The sequence below is a fragment of the Molossus molossus genome, unplaced genomic scaffold (assembly GCF_014108415.1).
Source record: "Molossus molossus isolate mMolMol1 unplaced genomic scaffold, mMolMol1.p scaffold_m16_p_4, whole genome shotgun sequence".
NCBI lineage: Eukaryota > Metazoa > Chordata > Mammalia > Chiroptera > Molossidae > Molossus > Molossus molossus.
Window position 1 is genome coordinate 45,362,130 of NW_023425377.1, and position 20,302 is coordinate 45,382,431.

The following is a 20,302-nucleotide window of genomic DNA, read 5'->3' on the forward strand; positions in this document are numbered from 1 at the left end:
TTCTGTACAAAGGTTCATCTTAACACCATGTTTCCTAAAATGGTGAAAAATCATCTACAAACTGAATGACAAATTATAGGGAACAGTTATCTATAGTAAATCAGTTAATGGGTTATAATTTAGGTATTAAAATTCAAATTTATAAAGAGTTTACAATAACATAAAAATGTTCCGACTAATTTAAGTAAAAGTAGAATTCTAAATTTTTAAATTTTTTTTGAAATAAAGTAATGAAAAAAGAAAATATATTTTGGTGCATTATTTGGCTAATAACATTTATTTTGATACATTCAAAGTGCCTCTAAATTGGAAAAACAGGAACAAAGTGCAACCTTGAAAATATACAGGCATTTGCATCCTGAGATGTTTCCTCAACTTGGACCCAAAGCCTTAGATACCCCATTAGAATCTGGTCATGGACAAGGGAGCTGTGTTTAGGCTATCACAATGTAAGTCTAACAGCATGAGAGTTGTAGGCGAGTAAGATTTGCACCCATATGAAGAATGTGGAATGTTGGCTTATATATTTCCCCTTTAAATTATATTTATTTAGATTACCGATAAGCATGTTCAGCTCTTTATTTATTTCAAAAAGAGGTTATTGAATTTTGGGGTCCTCCTTCCGGGTTTTATTCCATTAATTTATCTACTGGATCACAATAACTCCTGACATAATACAGTTACTATATGTAGTGTTGAAATGCAGATTTCATATACAATCCTCAGATATTATGGAATGATATATCTCTACTGCCTTAGAAGACCCAGATCACTTGAAATTGGTCTTTTTTTTTTGTCAACAAACAAATTTGAAACATTCCTTCCAAGGTTTATTAGACATTTTAGAACACTGAAAGAACACAAATATTCATTCATAGTACATTTTAAGCTGTTCGAAAATAAAAGGACTGATTTCAATGGCCAACGCTAAAATACAAAATAATATATCTATTCAAATTTTTCTAGAATTATCATTAGAAGAGAAAAGATGGTGATGAAACATGTATTTTAAACTGTTGGAAACATTTACTTGAGATCACCAACATCCATTAGATATTTTAAAATTAATATTTGTTCTAAAATAATAGATTTTTATATCTTAGGCTTTTCCTATCTTATATGATGTTAAATTAATAGAAATGTATAATAAATAAACTTTATTTTGGATTATCATTTTAAAACATAGTTGAAGATACTGATGTAAAAGATCATTAGAATAAAAATTTAGGTACATGACGCCAGACATTTTTTTGAAAATTTCTTTTTCCCACTTATTTCTGCCAATCTAAGGCCTTACAATAGTATTCAAAAAATAACTTGTGTCAAACAATGAAATTTTATACTGCCTTGTGATACTTTATTTGCTCTTGCTTAATATTTTCCTGTGAAGTAGAATAGTGCTATTTTTCCTCTTTTCTGTTGACGATAAATTTTGCATGAATCTGTTTCCAATGTTCTGTGCTTTGAACTTACTCTCATTTAATTCATGAATATGCTGAAAGATTACAAAGCTTTTTCTGGCTATAAAATTGACAATGCGAAGTCAGAAATGATGAGATTCCTGAAATCCTGTCCATCCGCTCTATTTATGAACTGCAAAGAAAAATAATATCCAAAAGCCCAGAAATATTTTGGCATTGCAATGAATATGTGCCCTATTGACATAGTCAGAGATAATTGAAAACTGTTGACTGAACACAACAGAACAGATTTGAAAGAGAAGATCTATTCAAGCACAAATTGTATAGAGGCTGGGTATAATTAAAAGGACTACTTTACAAAACAAAACAATAAGACATATCTGAATTCTTTTTCATTCTAATTACATTTATAGGGGCGTCATTGGTTAATTAGATCACATAAATTTCAAGTTTATAATTCTGCAATACATCATCTAAATATTGCATTGTGTGTTCACCCCCACCAAGTCAAGTCTCCTTTCATCACTATATATTTGACCCCCTTTACCCTCTTCAACTGCCCCCCACTCCCTGCCCCTTTCATAACCACCATACTGTTGTCTGTGTCTATGAGTTTTTGTTCATTTGTTGCTTAGTGTTTTATATCCCACATGAGTAAAATCATATGGTTCTTGTCCTTTTTTGTCTGACTTTAACAGAATAAAATAAAACATCTCTTTGAATCCAAAGGAAACGTATATAATCTCTAAGGGTCATGCTCCATTTTGTGGAAACAACATTTAGCTTCCAAGCTGCTCTTGAATAAAGTATATGATGAGGAGAAAAGAAGACTTGAACTCACAAATTCTGGTTCTAATCCTGGCTGCTCCCTCAATGGGCATGTGACCCTGGTAAATCACTTAATCTCTCTCTCCTTCAGTTTTCTCATGTTCATAATTTAGAAGCTATGCTTAAGAATACCCTTTTGACTCTGAAGCAAAAAGAATTTATAGTGAACCTCTATTGCTTAAGGTTTGGCAATTGGTAAAACATAGTCTAGGTTGTAATTAATGGTATTTTTGGAAAAATTTTAACCCTAATAATTTGCTTATTCCAACTGAAGACTGACAAGTTCTAAATGTTTACTTCTGCTGAAGCTTTTATTAGACCACAATTAGGAAAAAAAAAAAAAAAAACAGAAAAAAACTGAGAATAATAAAAGTCACTAGGCAAACACTGTCCTGTCTAGAGTTTCAAATGCAAACAGATGTTAAGGACTGCCTGTCAGTGCTCAACAGAAACCATCAACATTTTCATCAATCCACCCCCACAGCCTGCCTGTGGATGGGGCTGGTCATTCTTAACTAAGTTACACTGCTGAGAAAATTCTACCTGTATGATTTTCATTTCAAGTATTCTTGTTTTTGTTTTTTAATTGGAAAGAGGAGGTGAAGCAGAACCCCTTAGGTGAAATGGGCCCTGGCATCAGTGAAGTGAGCAGGCCTGTGGGTGGACACGGGAGCATCAGCAGAGAATCCCAAGTCACATGGCAGTCATGGGGCCCCGGGAGACACCTGGCCAATGAAATTGTATCATGGCAAGCAGGACTGATAAAATGTTTTCAATTTTTGAGAACAATTTGAAATCCCTTTGTTGTAATTACTCTGTATCCTTGGCAGCAAAGTGTGTTCTGTAACATCTCCTTCCTTACCCTCAAATGTTGCCTTTGCTCTGGCAACTCCAGAGGCCAGGCGCTCCAAAGTCAGATGGGAACCCCAGAGCTCTCACCCATTCTGACAAAAGCTGCTCCCTCCAGCCTCTGCACCTCTGGATATTCCCAGCCTATGTTTTTTCTCCCTTGAGGACACTTTTTTTGTTTTCCCCAGAGTCCCCAGTGAGTGGCCATTTTCTTGCTTGTTCTCTGGAATCTCTGATCAGGGCCAGCATGGGTGTTCATACTGCTCACTGCCCTACCAGCCCTTTCCCCCTTCCTTCCCCCACACCTCCGCCTTGCCACCCATCCTCCTTCTTGGTGTAGTCAAATTTCAGCCCCTCGGCCACTCCCTCTCTTGACTCTAAGATTTCAGCCACTGCATTATTGTTATATTTTCAAACACTGCTCCTAGTGCAATTTTTGTAATTACAATATCTGTTTGAATGCTTCTTCTAGCCCTGAGGCCTCTCCGTTCCTGGCTCTCTCCTCTTTCTAGAAATATTGCCTTTGAAACTTTCAGCCAGTAGCTCCTCTGGTCTCATTATTACCAATAACTAGGCCCCTCCACAATCTCAGATCTATTTTCCGCCATTGCTCCTGGGTTTCCAGCCCTCTCCCTTTAGTACCTTAAGTCTGAAAGTTCTGTGACCCCACCAGGTCTACATCCATCAATCGTACTACCTTCCCACTGACTTTCAACCCCTCATACCTTCCTTTATTTTCCTCCTTATGCAACTAAATTCTATGGCCAACCATTTTACTAATTTTTTTTTTTCTTTACTGATTTGAGGAAGGGAGAGCAGGAGATGGAAAGGGACAGAGAGAGAGAGAGAGAGAGAGAGAGAGAGACATCAATTTGTTGTTCCACTTATTTATGCATTCATTGGTTGATTCTTGTATGTGCCCTGACTGGGGATCAAATCTGCAACCTTGGTGTATGCAGACGATGCTCTAATTAAGTCAGCTACCTGGCAAAAGTCCATAGCCAACCATTTTCATCTCCTTACAAACAACTTCAGGTCAATGATATTCTCTTTTCATTTTATAATATTCATCTGGAAATTCCCAAAGCTACTGCATCGGTGCATCTGCACATGGTATATGCATCTGGAGGGTAACATACATTATAATGACTAGTGTCCAACTGAATTTATGACCATTAACTTCAAGTGGACTATCAGTGCTACCACATAATTAAAATTCATGTACCCATTTATTTATTCTTTCATTCTCATAAGTGACCTCTTTTCAAAATTCCAATATCTCCTTTTCCATCTTTCCTCTCAGAAAGATGGCCTTTATTGATGGCCTCAGAAAGATGCAACCACAGAGTACCACCATAAGTTCACACATACTGTTTTTCCTCCTCTTAGTCAAGTGTGGTCTCTATTTCCACCTAACCCCAACTGCTCCATTCCATCCCATCTTGCTTATTTAAGGATATCACTCCAGCAATTTTTTGCTCTTTCTTTTGAATCACTAGTTTTCCATTCTATTCCAGAAAATACACACTGGAAAACAATCACGTGCTATTTCTCCTATTAAATACAATAAGAAGAAACTCTTCAACCCATATTCCCCTTCAAATACTGCCACATTAATCTGCTTACTTCTTTCAGCAACATTTCTTGAGTTACCTTGAGTCTTTCCTCTAGTTCATTGCATGCTATTTTCTCTTGAATCCACTCCACTTAGTCTTTTGAGCCAAATAACTTCATTAAAATTAATTTTGACAGGGTCATCATTGACCTGTTTGTTTCAAACATAATAAATATAATATATTCAAAAATATATTTAGATATAATAGTCAATTCTCAGTCCACATTTTATTTTCATTTTTTTAAATTAAATGTATTGGGATGACATTGGTTAATAAAAATAAAGACAAAGAGAGAATCTTAAAAGCAGCAAGAGAAAAGCAGTTAGTTATACACAAGAGAGCTCCCGTAAGATTGGCAGCTGATTTCTCAAAAGAAACATTGCAGGCCTGAAGGCAGAGGCAAGAAACTCTCAAAGTGATGAAAAGCAAGGATCTACAATCAAGATTACTCTATCCTGCAGAGCTATTATTTAGAATCGATGGACATATCAAGAATTTCCCAGACAAGGAAAAGCTACAGGAGTTCATCACCACCAAACCAGTATTATATGAAATGTTGAAGAATCTTCTTGAAGAAGTAGAAAAAGAAGAAGAAGAAGAAATATATGAACAATAAAGTGGCAATAAATACATATCTATCAACAATTGAATCTACAAACAAAATGAACAAGCAGAACAAAAACAGACTCACAAATACAGAGAACTTTTTGTTGATTGCCAGATGGGCAGGGGTTGAGGAGATGGATGAAAAATGTGAAGGGATTAAGAAGTACAAATTGGTTGTTAGCCACTCCTGTATTCAAACCTTTCAATGGCATCTCACATTACTCAGAGTAAAGGAAGGTCATACTAGTATTCTTTCTACCCCTTGAGCATGCCATCTCTACTCCTGCCTCAGGACCTTTGCTTGGAATTCAAAGGGAAGGGGGGAGAGGGTGCGGGAAGAGATAAACCAAAGAACTTATATGCATATATGCATAATCAGTGGACACAGACAATAGTTTGGGGAAAGCAGGAGGGGGGTGGGAGCAGGGAGGAAGGGTCAATGGGGGAAAAAAGAGGGGACATCTATAGTATTTTCAACAATAAAGATTTTTAAAAATTATATATGTTTCAAGTGTACAATTCTATAATACATCATCTGTATATTACATTGTATGTTTACCACCCAAAGCCACATTATTTTTACTTATTAGCAGCTTTGATGCAGTCTATCATTCTGTCCTTATAATACTTTCTCATCTGCCTGTCTTTTCTCTATTATGTTGGCTACCCATTTTCATCTGCTTTGTTGTTCCTTCTCATCTCTCTAAACCTGAAATGATGTGGTATCCCAAGGCTCAATCCTCTAACAGCTTCTCTCTCTTTTCACTCACTCCTTAGGTGACTTCCCTTGGTCATAGCATTTAAAAATATCATCCATATATTGTGTATCTCCAGCCTAATCTTCTCTCCTAAACACCAGACTTATATATCCAACTGCTTACTTGATATCATACTTAGACATCCAACAGCCATCTCAAATCTATTTTTAAAATCAAACACTCTCCTAATCAGGCTATTCCATAGGCTTTCCTATCTATGTAAGTCACTGGTAACTGAATCCTTCCAGTCACTTGGCCAAAACCACCACAGTCATCCTGACATCTCTCTCTCTCTCATATTCCACATCTTGTCTATCAACATATTCTATTAGTTCTACTCTTAAATATATATACGCAGTGCCTGACCACTTCCCCCTACCTCCACTGCTACCACTGTAGTCAAACTACTATCAGATCCTTCTTGGATTATTACAATAATCTCCTGACTATTCTCTCTGTGTTTACCCTTTTCCTTTATTCTATCTACTGTCAACTCAGAAACAGAAATAACTTAAAAACATAACCCAGAATAAGCCACTCCTGTATTCAAACCTTTCAATGGCATCTCACATCACTCAGAGTAAAGAAAGGCCAAACTCTCATTCTATCTCTACTGCCTCAGGACCTTTGCTTGGAACTCTTTGCCCCATATACCCTCGTAGGTGGCACCAATCCATATCAGATTTTTTTTTTATCCTCACCCGAGGACATTTTTCCATTTATTTATTTATTTTTTTGTTCAGATAGAGTGGGAAGGAGAGAGAGAGAGAGAAACATCGACGTGAAAGGGACACATCAAGTGGTTGCCACCCGCACAACCCAACCAGGGCTGGGGACAAACTGCAACCAAGTTATGTGCCCTTAGTGGGAACTGAACCTGGGTCTCTCTGGACCACAGGCCGACACTCTAACCACTGCACCAAATCAGCCAGGGCCATATCAGATTTTTTAAGGGATCTCATCAAGGCCTTTTCTACCATATTCTGCACTTATCTCCTCCCATCTTCTCAACTCCTATTATTTCCTTCTCTTGAGTTTTTGCCCAGAGTACTTATCACAATTTGATTCTACATTATTTACTTATGTGTATATTTTCTGTAGGTAATATATGTATATATTACACTTATGTATAATTGAATACAATGTTTCCTTTTAGTGTTATAAAGCATCTATTACTACAGAGCTATTGGAAATTTGCTAAGTACAAATGAAAATTGAAATACCATGCTGCTGATACACAAGATACAAGTGCAAGTTGGGAGTCTCATGACTTGGACTTTGCCTTGGCCTTAGTACTCACTACAATCCACTTAACCCATGGTAGTCAGCTGTCTCTTCAGTAGGATTACGTGATTTTCTAGTCTCACATTTTATGCTGAAGTAATTTTGTTCTTTTTCCCATTCAACCTCTACTATAAAAACAAAAATAAAAAACCTTTGAGTCATATTTCAGAATACTTCTATATTTATTGAAAATACTGAATATTCTAAAACAAATCAAAATAAAGAGGCAAACTCAATACTGCTCTTTCCTACTACCTTCACATTCATTTCAGGTCCTGTGGGCAGATGTATTTTGGAATTCAGAACTTTTAATATTTTATACTAATAAAAAGTAAAATATAAAAAGTGTATCTATATGACATATTGGCCACTATGGTGACTAGGGCAGCCCCTGTGAGCAAATACATTAATATTTATGCAAAGCAAAGTAATGAGTAATCATATTCATTGAGATAAGTAACAACTCTCAATGGACTCTTTTTCAATTCACATCAAATTTTGCCACAAAATAGTTCAGGTGTTCAGCCACTAAATGTGTCACAGAAAAACCTTTCAGTTTCCAATTCTTTATGGAGCTTGGAATTTCAGATAAAAGGTTCTAGATCTGTTTTAATTATCAACAGTTAATCAGAAAATAACTATTGTTTTGCAAAGATAAATGTTAGAAAATCCTTTACCTCCTCCACATGTGGCATCGCAATCTTCCCATCCTGTGTGTGTCCACATGAAAAGTGGCTCAGGTGCTTTGGAGCTCTGATTATCTGGAGGAGGGTCTGATGGAATAGTGTATTCATAATGAAGACCATAATTCTGGTCTTGAAACAGCAGCACCTATAATGTAATACATAAAGTGATGAAGATAGATGGGTCAAAGTAGAACACATTCAAGTGAAACATAAAATTAAGAATGCTGATATCCTAAAATGTTTATTGCATGGCATGTATGCTTTTTTAATAAACACTCGAACTGTGACATTATTGCTTGAATCTTGTAATTGTTATACCTCTGAAAAGATGAAGTTCTACATTTACTCTGAGCTAAAAACATCATGAAGAAAAGCCCATTTAAATGAGGTCAGATATACCAGATCATTTTCATTCAAGTCAATGGACTAAACAGTTTCCCAAAGAATGATATATGTATGAGATGACTTAAGTGGTGGTGGTGGTGGTGGTGGGAGGGGGGGCAGCAGACAAATGTATTCTTTTGAACATCAAGATATAATCCATAATTTAATATCAAATGTAGTCTTTTCATTCATATAAAATAGAAAGATGAATAGAAAGTCCCTGCTTCAACAGAGGAAGAGGACAGAGGACTTTGGAATTCATTTCACTTCGTAAGGGTACAGAACTTCTAAGCCAACTAGAAGACACAAATTTTATTCCACGTATGTTTACAATTTATTTTAATTTTGTCAAAGTTATTAATTTTCCATTTTAACTTTGAATAAATATTAATTTAATAATGATAGAGTTACATACGCATAGGTGAACAGTGCAATAAACCATAAAGAGTGCATGAAAATGTGAGAATTACTGAATTGGAGGCTACACAACATAAGCATGGACCCTGTCTGTTTTGTTCTCCCCTGGTATCCTGTGCCAAACTCAAAATGTGTCATCCTGGGCAATCATACATATTTTATTTATCTTTTATCCTCATCTGAGGATATTTTTGCATTTATCTTCAGATAGAGTGGGAGGGAGAGAGGGAGGAAGAGCGAGAGAGAGAAACATCAATGTGAGAGAGACACATCGAGTGGCTGCCACCCACATGACCCCAACCGGGGCTGAGGACAAACTGCAACCGAGTTACATGCCCTTAGCGGGAACTGAACCCAGGAGTCTCAGGTCCGTGGGCTGATGCTCTAATTGCTGAGCCAAACCGGCCAGGGCAATCATACATATTTTAAATGAAAGAAACATACCTGCGATATACTCATTTTACACAAAAGAATGAGTAAAAATATATGTTTCTTTATAAATACATTTGCACAAAATACATTAATTTCATGTGATATATCACTTTTATGAATCTGAGGATTTATGGAAATTATATAATACATTTTGATGTATAAAATCATATACATCTAAACTTTAAATTATGTTAAATTATTAAAGAATTTTCTTAAGATATTTAAAATGTTATCAAGGTAGTTGTAATGATAAGTAATTCAGAGTTAACAATTCCATAGGGAAAATTTAAATGAGCCCAAGGTTAATTTTCTTTACTTTTTTCCAAATTCGGTTCACTAAATCAACAGAAATACTAATATATATTTCAATATGTGGATTGGGAAACTAGTGTGATGGCATTATAAATCAACTCTATCACTAATAAAAGTAATAGTTTTTAAATTCACATATACATACTGGGTACTAATTCTAAATATATTACAGTGCTTATTTCGGCTTTAAACATCTCACTTGATGTTGCCAGTTATAAGTGGCTTTCAGCTAAATTAGTTAAAAAAGAGGTTGATTTACCTTGTTTATGAATAAGGCCAGACTATTACATAGCTTTTTAAAAATTTTTTATTTTTATGTTTATTTTTTAATTACAGTTTAGATTCAACATTACTCTATATAAGTTCCAGATGTACAATATAGTGGTAGACAATCATGTACTTTACAGAGTGGTCCCCCACTATATTTCAAGTACCTACTTGGGCCCTTACATAGTTATTATGATATTTTGACTATATTCCCTATGTTGTACTTTACATCTCTGTGACTATTCTGTAACCACCAATTTGTACTTCTTAATCCCTTCACCTTTTTCACCCAGACCCTCAACATCCTTCCCCTCTGTCAACTGTCAGTCTGTTCTCTGTATCTATGAGTCTGTTTCTATTTTGTTTGTTTGTTTTGCACATACAAGTGGAATCATATGGTATTTGTCTAGGTCTATCCATGCTGTCATAAAAGGTAAGATTTTACTCTTTTTTATGGAAAGTAGTATTCCATTGTGTGTATGCACCACCACTTTTTTATCCACTCGCATAGTAATGGGCACTTGGGTTGCTTCCATATTTTGGCTATTATAAATGATACTGCAATAAGAAGAAGGGTGTGCCCTGGCCTGTGTGGTTTATGGTGAGAGCACTGGCCTACAGACTAAAGGGTCATGACTTTAATACCCAGTCAAGGGCACATACCTGGGTTGTAGGTTTGATACCCGGCCCTGGTTGGAAAACATGTAGGAGGCAACCAACTGATGTGTTTCTCACATCGATGTTTCTCTCTCCCTTCCTTCCACTCTCTCTAAAACTAAATGGAAAAAGTATCCTGCGGTGAGGATTAAAAAAATTTAAACTAAATAAACAAAGGTGTGCATATATTTTTTTGAATTAATGTTTTGGATTTCTTTGGATATATTCCCAGAAGTGGAATTGCTGGGTCATAAGGCAACTCCATTTTTAATTTTTTCAGTAACTTCCACACTGTTTCAACAGTGCACTGGGGTTCCCTTTTCTCCACATCCTCAAACACTTGTTTGTTGATTTACTGATGATTGCCTTTCTGACACATGTGAGGTGGTATTTCATTGTGGTTTTATTTGCATTTCTCTGATGATTAGTGATCTTCAGTTTTCTTTCACATGACTACTGGCCATCTGTATTTCCCTTTGGAGTACAGTCTACTCAGGTCCTCTGCCCACTTTTTTTTGTTTGTTTGTTTGGTACGTGCCCCTAGCAGGAACCAAACCGGGACTCTCTGGTCTGCAGGCCAATGCTCCAGCCATTGAGCCAAACTGGCCAGGGCTCTGCCTACTTTTTTAATTGGGTTGTTTGTTTTTTTGGTGGTGCCTGAGTTCTTCACAAATTTTGGATAGTAATCCATTATTGAATGTATCATTGGTGAAAATCTTCTCCCATCCAGTAGGTTGTCTTTTCATTTTGTTGATAGTTTTCCTTCGTGTGCAAAAACTTTTTAGCTGGATGTAGTCCCATTTGTTTATTTTTTATTTTGTTTCCTTTGCCTGAAAAGATATGTCAGAAAAAATATTGCTAAGAGAATCACCTGAGATTTTATTGCCTATGTTTTCTTCTAGGAGTTTTATGGTTTCAGGTCTTAAATTTAAGTCTGTAATAGATTTTGAGTTTATTCTTGTATGGTATAAGAAGGTGGTCTAGTTTCATTTTTTTGTATGTATCTGTCCAATTTTCCCATCACCATTTATTGAATAGACTGTCTTTGTCCCATTGTATGTTCTTGCCTCCTTTGTCATAGATTGGCTGACCATACAGGAGTGGGCTTATTTCTGGGCTCTCTAGTCAGTCCATTGATTTGTGTGTCCGTTTTTATGCCAGTACTACGTTGGATTAATTACTATAGCCTTGTAGTATAGTTTGATATCAGGGAGTATGATACCTCCCACTTTGTTCTTCGTTTTCTGTTGCTATTCAGGGTCTTTTATGTTTTCATACAAATTTTTAGATTATTTCTTCTAGTTCTGTGAAATATACCATTAGTATTTTGATAGGACTCTATAGATTGCTCTGGGTAGTATGGCCTTTTTTTTTTTTAGCATTTAAAAAAATCTTTATTTTCAATTACAGTTTATATTTAACATTATTTTATATTAGTTTCAGGTGTACAGCATAGTAGTTAGACAATTACACACTCCCCCTGACATTTCCAGGTCCCACCTGGCCTCATATATAGTTATTACAGTATTATTGGAATAGTATGGACATTTTAATGTTAATTCTTCATAAAGATAAGCACAGTATATGCCTCTATTTATTAGTATCTTCTTTGATTTCTTTCTTCAAAGTCTTATAATTTTCTGAGTACAGCTCTTTTACCTCCTTGGTTAAGTTTATTCTTAGGTATTTTCCTATTCTTTTTATTCATTTGTAAATAGCATTGTTTTCTTAGTTTCTCTTTCTGTTAGCTCATTATTAGTATATAAAAGTGCAACCAATTTCTGAAAGTTAATTTTGTATTCTGCTACTTTACTCAATTTATCAGTTCTAGTAGTTTTTTGGTGGACTGTAGATTTCTCTATATACAATATTATGTCATCTACAAATAAGATAGTTTACTTTTTCCTTTCCAATTTAGATGCCTTTCATTTCATCTTCTTGTCTGATTGCTGTGGCTAGGACTTCCAGTACTATGTTGAATAAGCGTGGTGAAAGCAGACATCCCTGTCTTGATTCTGACCTTAAGAAACATGTTTTTAGTTTTTGTCATTGAGGATGTTAGCTGTGAGTTTGTCATATATGGCCTTTATTATGTTGAGGTATGATTCTTCTATTCCCATTTTTTCTGAGTGTTTTTATCATAAATGGGTGCTGGATTTTGTCAAATACTTTTTCCTTCACCTATTGATATAATAATACGATGCTTATCCTTCATTATGTTTATGTGGCATATCACATTAACTGATTTGCAGATAGTGTACCAACCTTGCATCCTTGGAATGAAGCCCATTTGACCATGGTGTATGATTTTTTAAATGTATTGCTGGATTCAGCTTGTTAATATTTTGTTGAGAATTTCTGCATCTATATTTACCAGGGATATCGGCCTACAGTTTTCTTTCTTTATAGTGTCTTTATTTGATTTTGGAATGAGGATAATGCTAGCCTCACAAAAAAACTTAGGAGTCTTCTCTCCTCTTGAATTTTTTAGAATAATTTGATAAGGATACAATGTTAGTTCTTCTTTGAATGTTTGGTAAAAATTTACCTATGAAGCCATCTGGTCCAGGACTTTTGTTTGCTGGGAAGTTTTTGATTACTGCTTCAGTTTCCTTAGTTGTAATCAGTCTGTTCAGATCTATTTCTTCTTGATTCAGTTTTGGAAGACTATGTTTCTAAGAATTTATCCATTTCTTTCAGATTGTCCAATTTGTTGGCATATAGTTGTTCATAATATTTTCTTTATTAAAAAATTGATTTTAGAAAGAGTAGGGAGAAAGAGAAACATTGACTTGTTGTTCCACTTATTTCTGCATTCATTGGTTGATTCTTGTGTGTGTCCTGACCAGAGACTGAACCCGCAACCTTGGTGTATTGGGATGACACTCTAACCAACTGAGCTACATGGCCAGGGCCTGTAATATATATATATATATATTTATAATCCGTTGTATTTCTGCAGTATCAGTTGTTACTTCTCTTTCATTTCTGATTTTATTTATTTGGGTTCTCTTTTTCTTAATGACTCTGTTTATTACACAGTTTTTAAATAAATGAAATGAACATATAAATAATAGCTACTTGCCAACTTATTTAATTAAATGAAAACCCATTTAATTTAATTAAATGGGTTACGGGTCTATTTTTCCTTAAAAACTACCTTTTCATTAATAGAACTTTAGATTGTCCTTGAATAAATAATGCCATTTAAAATAGAGACCTTGGCTACAAAACCATCAGCTCCTTCTGAAACCATTTGCAGTTGGCAACACGTTTTTGCAAGAAGGAAAGTGTGACCGTGTTACAGTTCAAGCATGGCAGAAGGTATTGCCTTTCAAAATGCAGTACTGGCTTTCAATCTGTAATAGTCATCAAAGAAAAATATCTTAGAAGTGCAGTTTCTGTTGGATTACTGAATAAATCCAGGTCACACAAATGCCTTCTTTTAGACATAGTTCACTGACTTTAATTATGTTTCATGCTTCCAGGAAAAACCTTGGTAATTACCAGTCAGATTAAGAATTCTGTAGCAAGGAAACTCTCTACCCAGCACTGAGGTCTCACATCGAATGTTTTAAGATTTTGAATTAGAGACTCAGTAAAAGAGCTTTGGTCTTGTTCCATAAAAAAATGTAGGTTACATTCATATAAGGCTGGCATTTCCTGCAATCCAATCATTAAAAATATTTGTTGTTGGGAATGTTGTTATTTTAAGTGATCCCAGGGTGAGCACTTGGTAAGGTTTATAAATACCTAATCACTATGCTGTAAACCTGAGACTAATTAATATTGTATGTCAACTGTAATTAAATAAAAAATAAAATAAAAAAATAACTGATCCAATTATGGAAAGAGGCAGATATTGGGCATACAATGTTTGTTTAGTCATATTTTCCCCTCTCTCCAGATGGCACACAGCACACAGTGAAGTTTCCCCTTCAAATGAAATAATAGGATCCAAAGAAATTGTGGGGACATGAATAATTATTCAAAGTATACATACACTTACAATCCAAGGCTGTCTGGTAGAAAGAGCTTAGATCTGCCCTGGCTGGTTTGGTTCAGCGGTTAGAGTGTCAGCCCAAGGACAGATGGATTGTGGGTTTCATCCCAGTCAAGGGCATGTACCTGTGTTGTGGGTTCGATCCCAGGCCCTGCCAAGGTCGTGTGGGAGGCAACCAATCAATGTGTCCCTTTCACAGTGATGTTTCTCTCTTCCTCCCTAATTTACATTCTAGTTAAAAATCAATGAAAAATATCCTTGGGTGAGGATTAACAAAAAAAAAAAAAAAGAGAGAGAGAGAGAGAGAAAGAGCTTAGATCTAAGCTTATTATTATTAATAATTAATAATTATTATAAATTGGGGCTCGGTAGAATTTAAAATTAATAATTTTAAATGTTATTAAAAATTAATAATAATTGCTTATCAGGAGGGGCAGTATAGTAGATTAATTAATATGTGGCTTATTCTCAGCTAAATAACTTATTAGGAGACAATGTGCACATTACTTAGCCTTTCCATATTTATTGTTGAGTAAAATGGAGTAATAATAATACATATTACACAGGGTTACTGTGAGGGTTAAATGCTATAATGAACATTAAGCACTTTGGACAATATCTGATTCAGCACTAAATGAATCATCATCATCACCATCTTCATCATCATCATCAAGATTTGGAACAGAAGGTCCCCATGCAACTCCTCTTGCTCCCTTTATTCCTGTTGGTAAAACCTACTGATTGCAGTTCTAGAAAACACTGTTATTTTAATGTGGTCCATGGACTAGTGGTGGTAGCATCACCTGGGAGCTGGTAAGAAATGCAAATGAATCAGAGTGTGCATTTTAAGAAGAACCCCGGGTGCTTTGCAGGCACATTAAAGTAGGAAAAGCAAACGGGCCAATACGTGATTTGAACCTCTAGCTCCTAGTCTAATAACACAGATGTCTCCATTGAAGATAAATTCAACTTAAATTGTGTGGTGATATTAAATAATGTGGCATACCACACTCCAAATAAAGAGTCAGCTGATCATGTTTTAAAGTTGTTTTTATGTGTAGACTTAAAGAGGTGTTGAAGTGTCTGAATTTTCGACTTTGTCGCTGGGACGGAAAACACGCCAGCTGTGCAGTCAGTCCTCTGGCTCCTGCGCCGTTAGCACCGATTGCAGTGATGAAGGTCGAGGTGGGCATTGCAACTGGCCACCAGTTTGGGTGCAGGGCCCCCGCTGTCCTGCTTCTTTCACTCCAAACTCTGTCCTGCCTCATACCTAGTCTTTTATTACATGGTAAAGAAATTTATCCTAAACATTCCAATAGTCATAATTCTTTACAGGAATCGATTAACTTAGTAAGAAAACAGAACAGAGTAATTGGAAACACTGTTCGATATATTTACCAAATATTTTCCCCAGAAACAGTACCACTTTATCAAAGCCATTTTATACAGATTCAGACTGGGCCCATTTCACAGATGTATACAATGCTATGATTTACCATATTATAGCACTCTCTTCAGAGACATCCACTCTAGTTAGTAAATGTATGCTTTTACAAAAAAAGTTTTTTGTTGACTGTAATTCACCTCTACTTTGAGTCTGTGGGTCCCTGTAAAATTTTGTCCTTTCATAATAATTTCCATTTTCATATATCACACATGAACACACATTTTTAAAATCCCTAAAAAATCTACCTCTGAAATGATTTTAAATGTCTACCTGATATTTCAAATTGGGAAAAGAGATTAGAGAGGCACGGTATGAACGTCCTTTGCCATAGGGAGCTGATTATGCAACGTTATCGACTTTCCCCTCATACCAGGAGGTGTAACGGCGACGTAGTAGGACCTTTGGCAGAGATCTTCTCCCAGAGGCCTCGTCTTATGTAATGGACAGTAGTTCCTGCTAAGGTGAAGGCTCCAGAGTGTTCAATCTTCCAGTCACTATTGATAGACTGCTTCCCAGTGTCTCGGAGAGCTGTAAAGAGTTTCAAAAAAATTATGAAAATTAATCAGTAAGCAGTATTAGTCAATACCCACGTCACGTGACTTCATTAAAAGTACTTCATTCATTTCTAAATCAATAGGTGAACTCCCTGACCTAAAATATAGGGCATGTCCTCACTGGGAAAGTTTAATATCACAGCAAATGCCACAGTCCTCCTTCTCTCCTGAAACTGTCCTACCTACGTGGCCGTATTTATCTTGACCTCCAAACTCCTTTGGACATACAATGTCTGGAACCCTTATTTTGGTCCTTAATCCTCTTTAATATATTCTTATTTTAAGGCTGTGTGTGTCTGTGTTGTCTATTCAATGATCCTACAAAGAATGTGACGGCTGGCATCATATTTTTCACATGCTCCATATTGCCTGTGCCACTCAGGAAAGTGTGCCATTAAAGAAACATCATTAAATAGCATGTTAAGTAACAAATCAAAATGACAGGGATAGCCCTGGCTGGGTGGCTCAGTTGGTTGGAGCATCATGTCATACAACGAAAGGTCATGGGTTTGATTCTGGTCAGAGTACATGCAGGAGGTAACAGATTAATGTTTCTCTCTCCTCCTCCTGCCTTCTCTCTCAAATCAATATAAAGCATATCCTTGGGTGAGGATTTTTAAAAAAATGACAGGATTATATTCATTATAAGAAATTTCAAAAATAATATATTGGTCTTAAAAACAGAACAAGATCTTTATACATCCCTAGTTTGTGGTTTGCTGTGTACAAAAATGAAAGATAAATGCAAATTCTCACCCATAAACAACCCTCATTTGTATGGGACTTTACTGAGTAAGTTTGTTTACCTACATTCTTTTGCTCTATTTCTTTTTGAACGAATCTCTGCTACTACTTAAATAAGACATGACATGGAAATGAGACGTCATCATTGCCATTTTAAATTAAAGATATATTACTTTTTTCCCAAATGATTTAAATTTTTAAATTAAAAATTTTAGACTCTCCCATATAACTGAATTCTGTTTCAAAAGTCAGTTACATGTTCATCAAAGGCTTTTGTCACAATTCCAAGAAAATGTTTGATAACTTAAGCCAGTAATCTTCCTAAATATTATTTAAATTAATCTCTATGAAGTAATCAAGGTCATGAAAAACAAGGATCTGAGACTTCCGGTCAAGATGGCGGCGTAGGTAAACACGGTATCGGTCCTCCCACAACCACATCAAAGTTACAACTAAACTAGAGAACAACCATCATTCAGAACCACCTGAAATCAAGCTGAATGGAAGTTCCACAACTATGAAATTAAAGCAGCAGCCACATCAAGACTGGTAGGAGGGGCGGAGGTGCTACAGGCTGGTCCCACACCCACATGTGGCAATTAAAAATCAGGAGGATACCTTGGCTGGGAAGGTCCTCCCTGAGGACTGAGGGGTCCCTGTCCCACACCAGGTGTCCCGCTCAGGGTTCTAGTGCCAGGAAGAGAAGTCCCCATCACTTCTGGTGGGAAAAACCAGCGGGAACTGAGGCTCAGGGAAGCTGATGCAGCTGGAGCTCCACGCAGCTCCCTAAAGGGCCCACACATGGACTTATCGGACTCTCTCCCTCTAAGCTTGAAGGGGAGGCAGCTCGAGGGGCACCATACAGGGAAGAACTGAGCTGTTTGGCATTGGAGTGAGGGCTGGAGAGGGGGCTTTCTCTAAGACAAACTTGCTGTCAGAGGCCTTTGTTCCTTTGGTGAGCCCTTCCCTGGGGCAGCAGACAGAAGCCATATCTGGGACTCCAGCAATCTGGCTCACACTGGTTGCCCCACCCTGGTGATTCCCTGAGGCCCCGCCCCACCCAACTTTCAGGCCCCAAGCTCTTGCCAGTTGCTTAACCATAGGATTGGCCTGTCTTGGATCCTGCTCAAGGTTTTCCTAAAGTCTTTCAAACAAGCAGCATCTGGTCTGAGATAGCCCATACCTCTCGTTAAATAATACACAGAAACAAACACAGGGAGGCAGCCAAAATGAAGAGACAAAGAAACAGGTCCCAAATGAAAGAACAGAACAAAACCCCAAGAAAAGAACTAAGCGAAATGGAGATAAGCAACCTAACAGATGCTGAGTTCAAAATACTGCTTATAAGGATGCTCAATGAACTTAGTGAGAACCTCAGTGAACTTAGTGAGGGCCTCAAGAGCATAAAAAAGGACCAGTCAGAAATGATGGATGCACAGTTAGAAATGAAGGAGGCATTAACTGAAATAAAAAATAATTTACACAGATTCAATAGTACAGTATGTAAATCCAAGAAGCAAACCATCGATTTGGAATATAAGGAAGTGAAGAACACCCACTCAGAATAAAAAAAAAAAAAGAATCCAAAAAAATGAGGATAGTGTAAGGAGCCTCTGGGACAACTTCAAGCATGCCAACATTCGCATCTTGGGGGTGCCAGAAGGAGAAGAGAGAACAAGAAATCGAAAACCTGTTTGAAACAATAATGGCAGAAAACTTTCCTAACTTGGTAAAGGAAACAGATATACAAGTCCAGGAAGCACAGACAGTCCCAAACAAGATGAACCCCAAGAGGCCCACAGCAAGAACATCATCATCAAAATGCAAAAGGTTCAAGACAAAGAGAGAATCTTAAAAGTAGCAAGAGAAAAGCAGTTAGTTACCTGCAAGGGAGTTCCCATAAGACTGTCAGCTGATTTCTCAAAAGAAACTTTGCAGGCCAGAAGGGAGTGGCAAAAAATATTCAGAGTGATGAAAAGCAAGAACTTACAACCAAGATTACTCTATCCTCCAAAGCTGTCATTTAGAATCGATGGCCATATAAAGAGTTTCCCAGACAAGGAAAAGCTAAAGGAGTTCATCACCACCAAACCGTTATTATATGAAATGATGAAGGGTCTTTTTGAAGAAAAAGATAAAGTATATGAACAAACAAAATGGCAATGAATACATATCTATTGACAATGGAATCTACAAACAAAATGAACAGGAAGAACAGAAACATTCTCATAGATATAGAGAACATTTTGTTGGTTGCCAGATGGGAGGGAGGTTGGGGGAATGGGTGAAAAAGGTGAAGGGAGTAAGAAGTACAAATTCATTGCTAGACTGACAAACCTCAAAGGGAAAGGGGTTGGGGGTGGGAAGAAATAAACCAAAGAACTTATATGCATAACCAATGGACACAGACAATAGTGTGGGAAAAGGTGGGAGGGGGATGGGAGTGAGGAGGGGGGGTCAATAGGGGAAAAATGAGGAACATCTGTAATACATTCAACAATAAAGATTTTTTAAAAATTCTTAAAAAAAAATAAAATCACAAGTGTTGCATGGAGGGTAATGATAACAGAAGAAAAAGTGAAAAGGAGAGAGCAGGAACCAGCTACTATGGCTGCGCTGCTTGGGTTTAAGTCCGGGATCATAGTATTTTAGATACGTGACCTTGGAAAAGAAACTTAAACTCTGTTCCTTTATTATCTGATTCTAAAAATTGGGAAATTAGTGGTACACATTCTATAGAGTATTGTGAGGATTTATTTAATGAGTATATTTAATGCACTGGCTCATACTAATCACTATACAAATATGAACCATCTTTCCTTAATTAAAATTTACTCAGAAAGTCTTTGTTACATCCTGTGTGCCAGACTCTGTTTCAGTTACTACAGATAGCTCTGAGTAAAATGATCCCTGCCTTCTAGAATTAACAATGGAGATAGACAATATAAAAAGCATGCATGTGGCCCTGGCTGGTTTGGCTGTGGTTAGAGTGTCAGCCTGCAGACCAATGAGTCATGGGTTCGATTCCAGTCAAGGA

The 20,302-nt window shown here is 36.5% G+C and overlaps 1 protein-coding gene across 1 annotated transcript in view; it reads right to left on the reverse strand.

The window, feature by feature from the left end:
• Positions 1-20,302, reverse strand: part of ADAMTS19 (ADAM metallopeptidase with thrombospondin type 1 motif 19) — a 316,590-nt gene that overhangs the window by 41,729 nt on the left and 254,559 nt on the right. Inside the window, exons 17-18 of the mRNA XM_036241047.1 lie at positions 16,338-16,495; positions 8,040-8,193 (exon numbers count right to left, since the gene is read on the reverse strand). Coding sequence (XP_036096940.1) covers positions 8,040-8,193; positions 16,338-16,495 — 312 coding nt within the window. The remainder of the gene's footprint in view (positions 1-8,039; positions 8,194-16,337; positions 16,496-20,302) is intronic.